Source organism: Moschus berezovskii, chromosome 28 (assembly GCF_049115385.1).
Source record: "Moschus berezovskii isolate FMDL1 chromosome 28, NW_MosBer_1.0, whole genome shotgun sequence".
In the NCBI taxonomy this organism is placed as follows: domain Eukaryota; kingdom Metazoa; phylum Chordata; class Mammalia; order Artiodactyla; family Moschidae; genus Moschus; species Moschus berezovskii.
The window spans coordinates 22,529,918-22,544,958 of NC_142487.1; the positions used below are offsets into that span (position 1 = coordinate 22,529,918).

Consider the following 15,041-nt stretch of genomic DNA (forward strand, 5'->3'; position numbering starts at 1 on the left):
ATGGACAGAAAACGTGGGAAATACGTAGTGAATATTGAACACTCTGGAAACCAGCCAGTGAGTATTGGTGGCACCACTGTGGTATGTTCTGATAGTTCACAGTCTTGTTTCCAACAATAATACAACTCTAATTTTTTAATTACAACCTAGTTCTTCTCCAAAAGGAATTCTTAATCAAAATTCTACATGAAAAACAATTTTCATCTATTCTATTACTACTTGTTAATTAGGAAACCTGTATTTTTTCTGTATATCAATATATGAATTATTAAGAAATTTATTTTAATTCTCACTAATCTAAGGTATTAGCAATTTGGGGGGTAACAATTTATTAAACTGTTCAAATAATTCTCTACATTTATTGTAACTCAACTATAAGATGACAAATCTGTGGTTGACTGCATGAACAAATTATGTTTTTAAAATGTGATATAGAGACTTTTGTATTAATTGCCTGGACTCTTAGTGTAATATGAAGATTTGTCAGAGCTCAAAAATTTCATATAGTTTTGAAAGTTAGAACATGATCTTTTAAGTGAAGTCTTGGTACAGGAAGCAAACTATCTAGCAAGTCCTTTAGTTAAAGACTCGCCTGTAATTAACTACTTGTGAATTTCTTTTTTAGTAGAGAATTATATTAAAGGAAAATAGTAGAATTCAATTATATACAATATTATTTGACTATCGCTTATGTTTTTAGAAGAAATAACTTAGGACTGTATGTTTTGGGATTGCCTTTTATGAAACTTTGCCTCTGACTAGAGAGCCCTTGGTACTGGAGACATATGGAAATATGTTGAATGTAATCAGTATAAGTTTGAATGGAAAATTTTATTCTTTGAGGAAAAATATCTTTGTCCCCCTGCACTAGCAAGAAAGTTACAAGGCAGGGAAATTGTTCTCTTGATTCTGGATCAGCACTCTTTTCCCCTAAAGATGTTCTTCATGGCTCTTTGAGCCTTGCAACTATGTTATTAGGTCTTCACAGTGTCAAGATACTCAGATAAAAAGGTCCCTTTACTAAGGAATTAATTATTCTTGAAGATTTCCTAGACAGTAATGAAATTTTTGATTAAAGAGCACACATTTTCATCACTGAGTATCTCATGTTGCATCTAGATATTTGTCCATAATGGTAGGGAAATTTTTTTCAAATGGTAGAGAAATTTTTTTCAATTGAGGTCCATTTTCACCAGTGGATCAAAGGAGCAGCTGACATCTACATAAAAAAAGAGAAATTTAGGAGTTTGTTTTTCCCTCTTAGGGAACATGAAATGGTGACCTCTTTTAAGTTTTGAGCATAGTATTTTAAATTTTATTCCATGAACATAGCTAATGCATTTTAGGAACTGAACTGAATGGAGATTATTGACTTCTACCAGGAGCTAATAAACTGTAATTTATAGCTCCCAACTGCTCAAAATTTTAACTTTACTCTGCTGTCAGTGCACTTAACCCCCAATTTCCTTCTCTTAAATATTTTCAATTCTGATAAACTGGTCTAGCCAATGAATTTTTATTTAATTACAAAAGTTCCGAAAATATTCAAATTCATCAGCCACAAACGGAATATCTGCGGAATAGTGATAGTAATAATATAGAGAAACACAAACTTTTACAAAATATAAATCTTTGTGATTTTCTCAAAGTTGCCTATTTAAAAGCAGATAGGAATTTGTTAATGTGCTTGTGCGTATCATATCTTCTCTTACTCTGTGTCACTGCATAGCTAATCTCTTTATTTCTTTGGCATGATATTGTACCTTTAGAAAAACAGAACTTGACTAATTTTTTTTATGTTCAAGTGTATTCCTTCTTGACTCTAGCTAATTATAATAATACTCCATTTTATTCTTGTAGCTGCTTAATGGCCAGTGTCTGCAAATATACATATCTTGATTGTTTTAATGGAAATTAGAGATTGATTGAACATCAGTAACATTTTAAATAACCATTTAGGATTGGTTAGGTAATCAGTATAATTAGAGAGCACATTTAAATAATACTCTTGTTATCCTGTGAGAAAAGATTAAATAATTCTATAATATTTTTCAGCTATTACAAACTTACACAAACAATTTATACTCCCGGGCTTCCCTGGTGGCTCAGAGGTTAAAGCGTCTGCCTCCAATGCGGGAGACCTGGGTTCAATCCCTGGGTCGGGAAGATCCCCTGGAGAAGGAAATGGTAACCCACTCCAGTCTTCTTGCCTGGAGAATCCCATGGATGGAGAAGCCTGGTAGGCTACAGTCCACAGGGTCGCAAAGAGTCGGACACGACTGAGTGACTTTACTTTACTTGTTTGTAACACAGATTGCTCACTCCTTCTTTTTCTTAAAACTATCTGGAGTTATTTTTCTCTTAAACTCACTTCAAGAAAAACCTAACCACCCAAACCTTTCTCACTTGAACCCATCCTTTTAATTCATTCATTTAAAGGAATTCAACATGTATTTAAAAGACTTAAAGAATAATATAATATGCATGCATGTACCAAACACCAAATTTAAAAAATTAGCCATTACAGATATAGTTGAAGTCTTTTGTTTTTATTGTCTTTGAATGTATTTGACACATAGCATTGAAGTTTAAGCTGAACAGTGTGCTACTTTGATACTATACTGTACATGATCAACTATAGTTATAGTTATCACTAAAGTGATATTTACCACATTACATGATTATAGTACAAGCATATTGTTTGTATGCATTATTGTGTGTTTTAGATCACTACTTGTTGACGGCTTGTGAAATCTTTTGTTTATATCTTCCCAACACCCTTCCCTTCCTCCTTTGTGCTACCTGCCCCATGACGACTTAGGTGAATCTGCTTGTACCTAGCATTTTCCAGCTTCTAATCCTTGTCATATTTATCTGCATATATGTTTCTCAAATTCAAGTCTATTGTGCTTCATCAAAGAAGCATAGGATCTGGTAAGAGTAAAACAATCATATAGAAACTAGAAAATGCATATTGAGAGATTCCTAAATGATTTGTCTTTCATGGACTGCCTAGTTCTGTTCAAAAAAGAGGATGGCATGAGTAATGTTAAGGCTCCAGGACCTGTTCTGGTATGAGGAAGTTTAGTTAGTAGGTTGTGGATAGATGGGTACTGGTCTTATTAGACTTAGAAATTCTGGTGCTAGAAACTACATAATGTAACAATAACACAGTTACATTATTATTAAAATTAAAACCTTATTTTATAAAATAGTTATAGCTTTATAGAAAACTGCACACATAGTACAGTTTTAAAGCAAATGAGTAGAACAGTTTTCTAAGCATAGAAAACAGCAAACAGAGCATTCCCATACACCTTGTATCTGATTTCCTCTATTTTTTCTTCCAGCTTTATTCAGATATAATTGACATACAGCACCACATAAGTTTAAGTTGTATGGCATAATGATTTGACCTACATGCGTGATTAAATGCTTATTACAATCTGTTTAGTGATTATCGATCATCTCATATAGACAAACAATTATTTTTTTTGTGATGAGATCTCTTAGGATTTGCTTTTTAACTTTCATATATAACATAGAGCAGAGTTACTTACATTAATCACATTGTACATCACACCCCCAGTACTTACTTATCTTACAACTAGAAGTTTGTTCCTTTTTATTGCCTTCATCCAACTCTCTCTTCTCTCCATGGACTCCACCACTGATAACATAAATCTGACCTCTTTTTCTTATGAGTTTTTGTTTGTTTTTGAAGTATAATTGACCTACAGCACTATATTATTTCCTGTTATACAACATAATGATTTGGTATTTCTATACATTTCAAAATGACCACCCCTTATGATGTTACTATATAAGGATACTTTGTATTTAATGACTATATTCCCTATACTGCACTTTTCATACCTGTGACTCATTTATTTTACACCTGGAAGTTTGTACCTCTTCATCCCCCTCACCTGTTCCCTTCAACAGTGTCATTAATATCTTACATTAATATGGTACATTGATTTCAATTAATGAACCAATGCTGATACACTGTTATTTTTTAAAGTTCATATTTTATTCAGACTTTTTAGTTTTATTTACTGCCCCCTTTCTGTTCTTCTGCATTATTTATTTGTTCAATCATTTATATCAGTATGGACTCTTGGATGTTTATTTTCTACTTTGGGTTATAATCCAGTACTACTTTTAGGTTTTTTTGCTCCATATAGCTTTGGCCATTGAGAGCTCTTTCAGTTGATTCCTGTGTCACCTTGACATACTGACATACACCTGCCATCATTATTATTACTATTATTTGGTGAAGCATGGGAGGATTTCCTTAATCTCTGGTATTAAAAGATGCTCCAGGCTCATCTTGTAAATTTCCACCCCAGCCCTATCATTAGCCATGTCTCTAGAGATTCCTCATTTCTTTTACTAAGTAAGAGTACGGTATCAGAAAGCAAGATCTGGGTGCTTGTTCCTGCAAGTGTGTTGTTGCTTCTAGGTCCCCTCAGCTGACAAAGGAAGGAAATGTATGATATATAGTAGCCTGTGTATACACACATATCTATAAATACTTCTCTGTGCAATAATCTATATTTGTATTTTATGAACATGAGTTTATACTGATAGCTCCAAAGACTCTGATGCTGGGAAGGGTTGGGGGCGGGAGGAGAAGGGGACGACAGAGAATGAGATGGCTGGATGGCATCACCAACTCGATGGACATGAGTTTGAGTGAACTCCGGGAGTTGGTGATGGAAAGGGAGGCCTGGCGTGCTGTGATTCATGGGGTCGCAAAGAGTCGGACACGACTGAGTGACTGAACTGAGCTGAACTGATCTTGTATTTACTGACCTCATTAATTCACTTATTCTAACATTCTGTCTATAGATTCTTTTGGATTTTCTATAAACACAATCATATCATTATTATTTTTTCAAATTTTATAGCTTTATTTTTGTTTTGCCAACAATGCACTGGCTAAGACCTCCAATGTAACATTGAATGGAAGTGGTGAAAATGAATATCTTGTGTTATTTGCAAATTCAGAGGGAGAGCCTGAAATATTTCACAATTAATTATGATGTTAACTTGGGTTTTATGGAGCTGCCCTTTGTTAATTATGGAAAAATCTTTTCTATTATTAGTTTGCTCAGATATTTTATAATTAATGTCAATGATTATATAAAATAATTGAATGTAATCTTGTTTTGAGAAGTATGATATATTTATTTATTCCTCAGTCAGCTTTCCAGTGATCTTCTTTGACCAAATATGTCATAATATGTCACAACCTAACTTACATTTGTCAGAATTGTATTACTTTAGACATAAGATACAGTAGCATCTTATTTCTCCCCATTCTTTTCTGTATACAGCCATCACCGAACCTTACAAATTATGAAGCTCACAGTTCAGCATGTGGGCTTACAACGTCAATTGATGTAACTGGTGATGCTGGTCCCAATTTAACTGATGTCTGCACCAACACAGGGACCCTTGGATATTCAGAATTTCCAAACAGAGAATCTCAATATTGTCAGGTAATGTTTGGGGTAACACTGTTTCTCTGGGTTATGATATAATCCACATAGAAGTGCTCTTGATTTAATATTAGAGAAAAAAATTCAGTCAACTAACATTGTTCTTTTGCAAATCTACAACGTCCTCTGAACATGTCTTCACTGAGGAGAAATGCAATAGAGGTAGATTTATGGGGCTCTTAATTTAAAGAGCTAATGATATTAATGGAAAGAAGAAACATATATAGAGTTTAGGGAAAATATATGGGGCTTCCCTGGTGACTCTGACAGTAAAGAATCTGCCTGCAGTGCAGGAGACTCAGTTTGGTCCCTGGGTGGGGAAAGACCCTCTGGATCAGGAAATGACTACCTACTCCAGTATTCTTACCTGGAGAATCTCATGGACAGAGGAGCCTGGTAGGCTGTATAGTCCATGGGGTCACAAAGAGTTGGACACTTCTGAGTGACTAACACTTTCACTTCACTTTTAGGGAAAATATATGTGTCAAAAAAAAAGCAAAGTTTTGGGTTCCTTTGTTTGGAGGACTGACCAGGTGATGACAGCAATGCGCTGACAGTGAATGATGTCGCAACCCTTGCTCGGTAGAAAGTGAAGTCATGAGCTAAGGCCCTGGGGCGCTAGTCTGTGGGTGATCTGCCTTACCCTCCTTCCCTTCCTGCTTCCGGGCCTGACTGTGGTCGTTCTGTCAGCCTCCTGTCTCTGACCTCATGTGTCATCAACTTTGACTTAGAAACTATTTAGTACCACCTTGGTTTGGTGCCCAGAGGCAGATTTCCTGTATTCTTCACACTGTTCACTGTTTCTCATGGTTCTATTTTCTTCAGCTAAAATCTGATACCCGAGTCTTCCTTGATTCTACCCCTTACTCCAGGTGAAATCTTGACTTTTGACTGATTGATAACGATGTCCGGCAGTTTGACTCAATTCTTCTGACTCTGGATTATACCCTTCCTCTAATTAACCCCACTTTAGAAACAGTTTAGAAAGACTTTGATAAAATAAGAGGATAAACTCTTGATGACAAGAGACATTGTGAAAGAAGTTTTTTGATAGGAATTGTTTAGAGAATGGGCTTCCCTGATGGCTCAAGGGTAAAGAATCAGCCTGCAATGCAGGCGACGCAGGAGATGGGGGTTCAATCCCTGGGTTGGAAGATACCCTGGAGGAAATGGTAACCCACTCCAGTATCCTTGCCTGGGAAATCCCATGGACAGAGAAGCCTGGCGGCCTACATTCCATGGGACTGCAAAGAGTTGGATACGACTGAATGACTAAACATGCATTTAGAGAATATATCTCTGATGACCTCAAGCAAAGCAGTCCAATCAGGAGCTGAAAGTTATTTTCGATGCCTTTTCTTAACCACAGATGGGAAAACACTGTAGTTTAGGGAGTTGAGATTGTCAGAGTTCACCCAGCTAGACAGTAGCAGTGATAGCACTTGAACACAGGTCTGAGATTGAGTTTCAATTAATCTTTCTCCTCTTTTTAAAAATTTGAGCAAACAATGAGGATAATTTTGCCTCTGAAATATAAACATTGTCCTTCCTCTCCTTCCCCTTTGATTTCCTTCTAAGGCCTAGATGACATGGGGCAGGAGGTTCTTCAGTCATTGGACTCTCTTGGTTGGTTCCCCAGACTTCCTTAGCCTTGGTACCCAGGGTCCTTGAGCTGTTTCTGACTGCCTAGTGGGTGCCACTCTCAACACTCAGATTGTGGTTTGTTGTCTGAGACAGTGTCTCATATTTTGGGACACTGAAGGGCTACCCTACATGCACCAAAGACTTATGCACTCTGTTTCCTTTAGTAATCGTTGTCAGTCAAAAGGAAATGGATCAGAATGAGTTCATTAGTGAAATCAGAAGTATTTAAGTACTTAAGAAAGTGTTAGGAAAATGTTACTCATACTGTTTTTATTTACTATTTACAACAACCCTATTAAACTGAATTGAGGCTTTACATGTAAAGAGAAATTTCCAAATACCACCATCTATCCAGTAAAAGATTTGTTAATATAATTTACAACTAAATCTGTTAGATTCCAATGGCTATGCCCTTAATTACTATAATACACTGCCTTCTGCAAAAATCTTATTTGGAGGATGTTTTTTATTTTAATTTTATCAATAAGATTTGGAGGTAGATATTGTTATCCCCACTTTTGATATAAGGCAAGTTGAAAATTAGGCAAGTTAAGAAATTCACTCAGAATATTAATGGCATGGAATTCAAATTCAAGACCTCCTTATTTCAAGGCTTACATGTTTTATACTATACAGTATTTTCTCTACAATAACAAAGAGAGAGATTGATTACAAAGTATTTTACAGACATTAATCCCAATTCTAGTCTTATTACATAGATTTTTGTGGATGAAAGAATGTCAAAGAGGTAAGCATCTTACCCAATGAAAATAGCTGATGTCAGCACAAGCTAGATTTCAAGAAATGTTTCAACTCTGAATTTCATGTTGCTATTACTAACCTGTATGAAGTTAGCTAGAATATTAGAAAAGCAATTAATTAATGCCTTTAAAATGGAAGGCTGCAAAGCAGACATGTTTCTGACAGCTGATTGGCCAAAGATGGGAGAAAATCTTATCAGGTGCTCTTTTGGGTCCCTCAGAGTACTGAGCAGTCAACCCCACAACTGCAGATGCTTCTTTTGATAGAGGGAGGAATAAAGTGTTTCTAAGATGACATTCATTATTTCTGTTAGTTTTAAGTAGAGATGATGAAAAGAAAGCGGAGAGATCAGTGGATATTCCTTCATCTTTATTACAAAGACCAAGCCTTTCCAAAGGCCAAGCCTTTCCTAAGTGAAACCTTAAGCGTGAGCCAATATTTCTAATATTACAGGCTACGAAGGTATTTTTTTGTTTGTTTATACATTCTTCCACTGAAGTAATCTATATATGAAAAGATTATTAATGGCATAAATTTATCTTGCAACATTTGGTTTCAACTTCAGTAATGTTATTTAAATTCTTTCCAGATGACAAGAAATTTCTTCAGTGACTGGTCTCTGTGGAAAATATTCCTGGCTTCTCTCTTAGCTTCTGTGATAACAACAGCAATTGGAGTATTGATCATTAGTCTGGTATATAATGGGAAAAATAATAATCCCCAAATTGTTATACAACTACCTCAAAACCAGGGAACAGTGTCAATGACAACTGACTCTACCTCATCTACTAGTTCTGAAACTACTGTTGGCACTAGTACAGTAGATTCTGCCACAATATCCACTTCCACTATCATGACAACAACCACAGTTCCCACATCAACAGAAACTACCAGTCTGACAACCACTGATTCAACAGAAGGCACAATAGCGACAGCCACCACTTCCTCTGAACCAATCACAACAGTGACTGCTAGTACTAGCACTGAGGCTACAACCATAACCACCACTGCATCTCCCACATCTACCGAACCAACAACCGTAACAGTTGTTACTACAACAGCTGAACCAACTACCACAACTGGTGCCACCACAACCACTGAGACTACAACCACAACAACCTCCACTGCTTCTCCCACATCTACTGAAAGTACAACCACCACAGTTGCCACCATTTCAGCTGAACCAAATACCACAACAGCTGCCATGACTACCACTGAGGCTACAACCACAACCACCACCACTGCTGCTCCCACATCTGCTGAAAGTACAACCACCACAGTTGCCACCATTTCAGGTGAACCAAATACCACAACAACGACCACCACAACTACTGGTGCTACAACCATAACATCAACCTCTGCTGCTCCCACATCTACTGAAACTGCAACCACTACAGTTTCCACCACTTCAGCTGAACCAACTACCACAACAGCTGCCACGACTACCACTGAGGCTACAACCACAACCACCACCACTGCTGATCCCACATCTACTGAAAGTACAACCACCACAGTAGCCACCACTTCAGACGAACCAACTACCACATCTGCCACCACTACCACTGAGGCTACCACCACAACCAGCACCACTGCTGTTCCCACATCTACGGAAACTACAACCACCACAGTAGCCACCACTTCAGCTGAACCAACTACCACAGCTGATACCACTACCACTGAGGCTACCACCACAACCAGCACCACTGCTGTTCCCACATCTACGGAAACTACAACCACCACAGTTGCCACCACTTCAGATGAACCAACTATCACAACAGCTGCCACAACTACCACTGAGGCTACAAGCACAACCAGCACCACTGCTGCTCCCACGTCTGCTGAAAGTACAACAACCACAGTTGCCACCACTTCAAACGAACCAACTACCACAACAGCTGACACGACTACCACTGAGGCTACAACCACAACCACCACCACTGCTGCTCCTACATCTACTGAAAGTACAACCACTACAGTTGCCACCACTTCAGCTGAACCAACTACCACAGCTGACACCACTACCACTGAGGTTACAACCACAACCAGCACCACTGCTGCTCCCACATCTACTGAAACTACAACCACCACAGTTGCCACCACTTCAGATGAACCAACTACCACAACAGCTGCCGCGACTACCACTGAGGCTACAACCACAACCAGCACCACTGCTGCTCCCACATCTACTGAAACTACAACCACTACATTTGTCACTACTTCAAACGAACCAACTACCACAACAGCTGCCACGACTACCACTGAGGCTACAACAACAACCACCACCACTGCTGCTCCCACATCTACTGAAACTACAACCACCACAGTAGCCACCACTTCAGACGAACCAACTACTACAACAGCTGCCACGACTACCACTGAGGCTACAACCACAACCACCACCACTGCTGCTCCCACATCTACTGAAACTACAACCACCACAGTAGCCACCACTTCAGCTGAACCAACTACCACAGCTGCCTCCACTACCACTGAGGCTACAACCACAACCACCACCACTGCTGCTCCCACATCTACTGAAACTACAACCACCACAGTAGCCACCACTTCAGCTGAACCAACTACCACAGCTGACACCACTACCACTGAGGCTACCACCACAACCACCACCACTGCTGCTCCCACATCTACTGAAACTACAACCACCACAGTAGCCACCACTTCAGCTGAAACAACTACCACAACAGCTGCCACGACTACCACTGAGGCTACAACCACAACCACCACCACTGCTGCTCCCACATCTACTGAAACTACAACCACCACAGTAGCCACCACTTCAGCTGAACCAACTACCACAGCTGCCACCACTACCACTGAGGCTACAACCACAACCAGCACCACTGCTGCTCCCACATCTACGGAAACTACAACCACCACAGTAGCCACCACTTCAGCTGAACCAACTACGACAGCTGACACCACTACCACTGAGGCTACAACCACAACCACCACCACTGCTGCTCCCACATCTGCTGAAACTACAGCCACAACAGTTGCCACCACTTCAGACGAACCAACTACCACAGCTGCCTCCACTACCACTGAGGCTACAACCACAACCAGCACCACTGCTGTTCCCACATCTACTGAAAGTACAACCACCACAGTAGCCACCACTTCAGCTGAACCAACTACCACAGCGGACACCACTACCACTGAGGCTACCACCACAACCAGCACCACTGCTGCTCCCACATCTGCTGAAACTACAACCACCACAGTTGCCACCACTTCAGACGAACCAACTACCACAGCTGCCACCACTACCACTGAGGCTACCACCACAACCAGCACCACTGCTGCTCCCACATCTGCTGAAACTACAACCACCACAGTAGCCACCACTTCAGCTGAAACAACTACCACAACAGCTGCCACGACTACCACTGAGGCTACAACCACAACCACTACGACTGCTGCTCCCACATCTACTGAAAGTACAACCACCACAGTTGCCACCACTTCAGCTGAACCAACTACGACAGCTGACACCACTACCACGGAGGCTACAACCACAACCCCCACCACTGCTGCTCCCACATCTGCTGAAACTACAACCACCACAGTAGCCACCACTTCAGCTGAACCAACTACCACAGCTGCCACCACTACCACTGAGGCTACAACCACCACCACCACCACTGCTGCTCCCACATCTGCTGAAACAACAGCCACCACAGTTGCCACCACTTCAGACAAACCAACTACCACAGCTGCCTCCACTACCACTGAGGCTACAACCACAACCACCACCACTGCTGTTCCCACATCTGCTGAAACTACAACCACCACAGTAGCCACCACTTCAGCTGAACCAACTACCACAGCTGACACCACTACCACTGAGGCTACCACCACAACCAGCACCACTGCTGCTCCCACATCTGCTGAAACTACAGCCACCACAGTAGCCACCACTTCAGCTGAACCAACTACCACAGCTGACACCACTACCACTGAGGCTACAACCACAACCACCACCACTGCTGCTCCCACATCTACGGAAACTACAACCACCACAGTTGCCACCACTTCAGATGAAACAACTACCACAATAGCTGCCACGACTACCACTGAGGCTACAACCACAACCACCACCACTGCTGCTCCCACATCTACGGAAACTACAACCACCACAGTTGCCACCACTTCAGCTGAACCAACTATGACAGCTGACACCACTACCACTGAGGCTACCACCACAACCAGCACCACTGCTGCTCCCACATCTACTGAAACTACAACCACCACAGTAGCCACCACTTCAGCTGAACCAACTACCACAACAGCTGCCACGACTACCACTGAGGCTACAACCACAACCAGCACCACTGCTGCTCCCACGTCTACTGAAAGTACAACCACCACAGTAGCCACCTCTTCAGATGAACCAACTACCACAGCTGACACCACTACCACGGAGGCTACAACCACAACCACCACCACTGCTGCCTCCACATCTACTGAAAGTACAACCACCACAGTAGCCACCACTTCAGATGAACCAACTATCACAACAGCTGCCACGACTACCACTGAGGCTACAACCACAACCAGCACCACTGCTGCTCCCACATCTGCTGACACTACAACCACCACAGTAGCCACCACTTCAGATGAACCAACTACCACAGCTGACACCACTACCACTGAGGCTACAACCACAACCACCACCACTGCTGTTCCCACATCTACTGAAACTACAACCACCACAGTAGCCACCACTTCAGCTGAACCAACTACCACAGCTGACACCACTACCACTGAGGCTACCACCACAACCAGCACCACTGCTGCTCCCACATCTACGGAAACTACAACCACCACAGTTGCCACCACTTCAGCTGAACCAACTACCACAAACAACTGACTCCACTACCACTGAGGCTACAACCACAACAGCCACCACTGCTGCTCTCGCATATACCAAAACCAGAACCACCACTTAGCTGCACCAACTGCCACAGCAACTCTCTCTCCAACCACTGAGACTACAACCTCTATAGCCACCACTGCTTCACACATGTTTACTGAACCCCCAACTACCATATTTGCCACCACTTCTGCTGTACCAGCTGCCACAGCAACTACCACTACTAATGCTGAGACTATCACCCAATAGCCACCACTGCTTCTCCCCTATCTGCTGATCTCCCAACTTCCACTGTTGCCACCACTTCAGCTGAAACAACTTCTGTAACTGTTTCCAGCACCACCAATGAGTTTTCAACCACAATAGACACCACTAGGACCTCCAGTCAATCCACAGTCGTGGTATCATCTGCCGTTTAAACCTAATGTACTACCACGACACCTACCAGTACTACCACCGAGGCTACAACCACAACCACCAACAACCAGTATCCTTCTACAACTTCTGCTGAAAACACAGCCACAGCAACAACCACCTTCTGTTTTGAACCCGCCAGGAAAACTCTTAGCACCATCTTTAACCTTACCCTGTCACCGTATCTCCAAGTATTTCTCTTACTGAGGGCATTACCACAACTGCAATTAGTGTTTTAATTGCACTCTGTGTCCATAAGTACCTGATTCATATTAACTGGATCTGTGACCAGTTAAGATCCAGAGTTCTGGATCTCTTTCTGAAATCTCTTATTATAATACCTTACCAGTTCACCCCTTTCTGTTCACGATAGTATAACCCCCTACTCAGCTGAAGCTACAATGGCACAAATCATTCAAAAATTTCAACTGGAGTCTGAACTATTTTCATTTGAAATGAACCTACAGTATCAGCTTACCAGAATCTCTAGACACTATTCTTTGCTATTCCATGATTTTACACTACCACAATTGCTACCTCTGTCTCAGCAAGTGAATCTAGTCTGTTTTCTGACATAATGTAAGCATTATATGCAATTCTCTTTGCCACCTCCTCAATTAAAGTAAAGTCAACACAGATGTTACCAACTCAGCTGACTTTCTAATCACAGCACCATAATGACCTCAGCTGAAATAATAATCTCCATAACCTTATAATATAAACAATACCTATTAATAGAAAATGCAACCACAGTTAAGTGGTTTACTATTACAGTAGAGTTAGCAATTTCAGTGCCCCTTCAAATGAATTCATAGCCACAATAACATTGTATCAACAATATATGCTGGCTACAATGTTTACTGAACTTTTGCTGTAGGGACCACCACATCAATTAACCCTATATTCGTACTATCATTTCTTCATACAGTCTTCATACTGTCACGTCATCATGTCTACAACACCGCCATTTGTAGTGTATGTATTACTACAACATATGAGCCTCACTAAACCCTCTATTACCCTACTGGCTGAATCTATAAGCATTGTAACTGCTACTGGTATTGTATTCAAAGCAATCCATTACTTATTCATCTGAACCAATGCTGCCTCTATTTATAGTGAATCTAGTAATTCACAAATTACATCCACTTGACATAAATGGAAAACTCATAATGACCCCTTCCATTGGAACTCTAATTAGGATGCTTGGAAATTAAATACTAATGTCTACTGTCATTACTTTCATACCAGAAACTATAGTATTAGTACCATAGATGATTCTAATGTCAATAACTGCTGGCATATAACTACAGTGGCCAAAACAACCACTTCTAAAACAAGATTACTTAATGACCAGTTCAACTGTTATTAAATGATAGTGAATTTTATCCTGCAAACATTTAACAATAGATTTATAGATTTAACAATACTATATATTAGACCTGACCATTTAATGTGGATAGCCTCTACTTTGTGAGGTTTTAGATAACACAATTTTCTTACAAAGTAAATCCAATCCATTTATTTCTGGTTATGATTAAATAAAAATTTGACAAATGTGAATACAGTCTTTTATTATTCCAAAGTTTTAGTCTTTAATACACAAATTCCATATATAATAGGGAAAACATGGTCTGTATTGTAAGGGTGTAATAAATATACATTTACACATTACAACATTTTTTTAGATTGTGCCAACATTGTTTACATTTCATTTTGTCTTTAAATCATTTTGATGTATAAGTAATATTTTAAATGTGTCATCACTATTTTTATTTAATAATTTTGTTATCTACTACTTTTTTGCAGTAATCTTATAA

General features: G+C 40.2%; 1 protein-coding gene across 1 annotated transcript in view; it reads left to right on the forward strand.

Annotated features, from left to right (window-relative positions):
• The window catches only part of LOC148773582 (uncharacterized), an 18,574-nt gene continuing 3,533 nt past the window's right edge, over positions 1–15,041 (forward strand). The window contains 4 exon segments of the mRNA XM_088833423.1: positions 1–57; positions 5,343–5,507; positions 8,503–12,790; positions 13,117–13,402. Coding sequence (XP_088689549.1) covers positions 1–57; positions 5,343–5,507; positions 8,503–12,790; positions 13,117–13,402 — 4,796 coding nt within the window.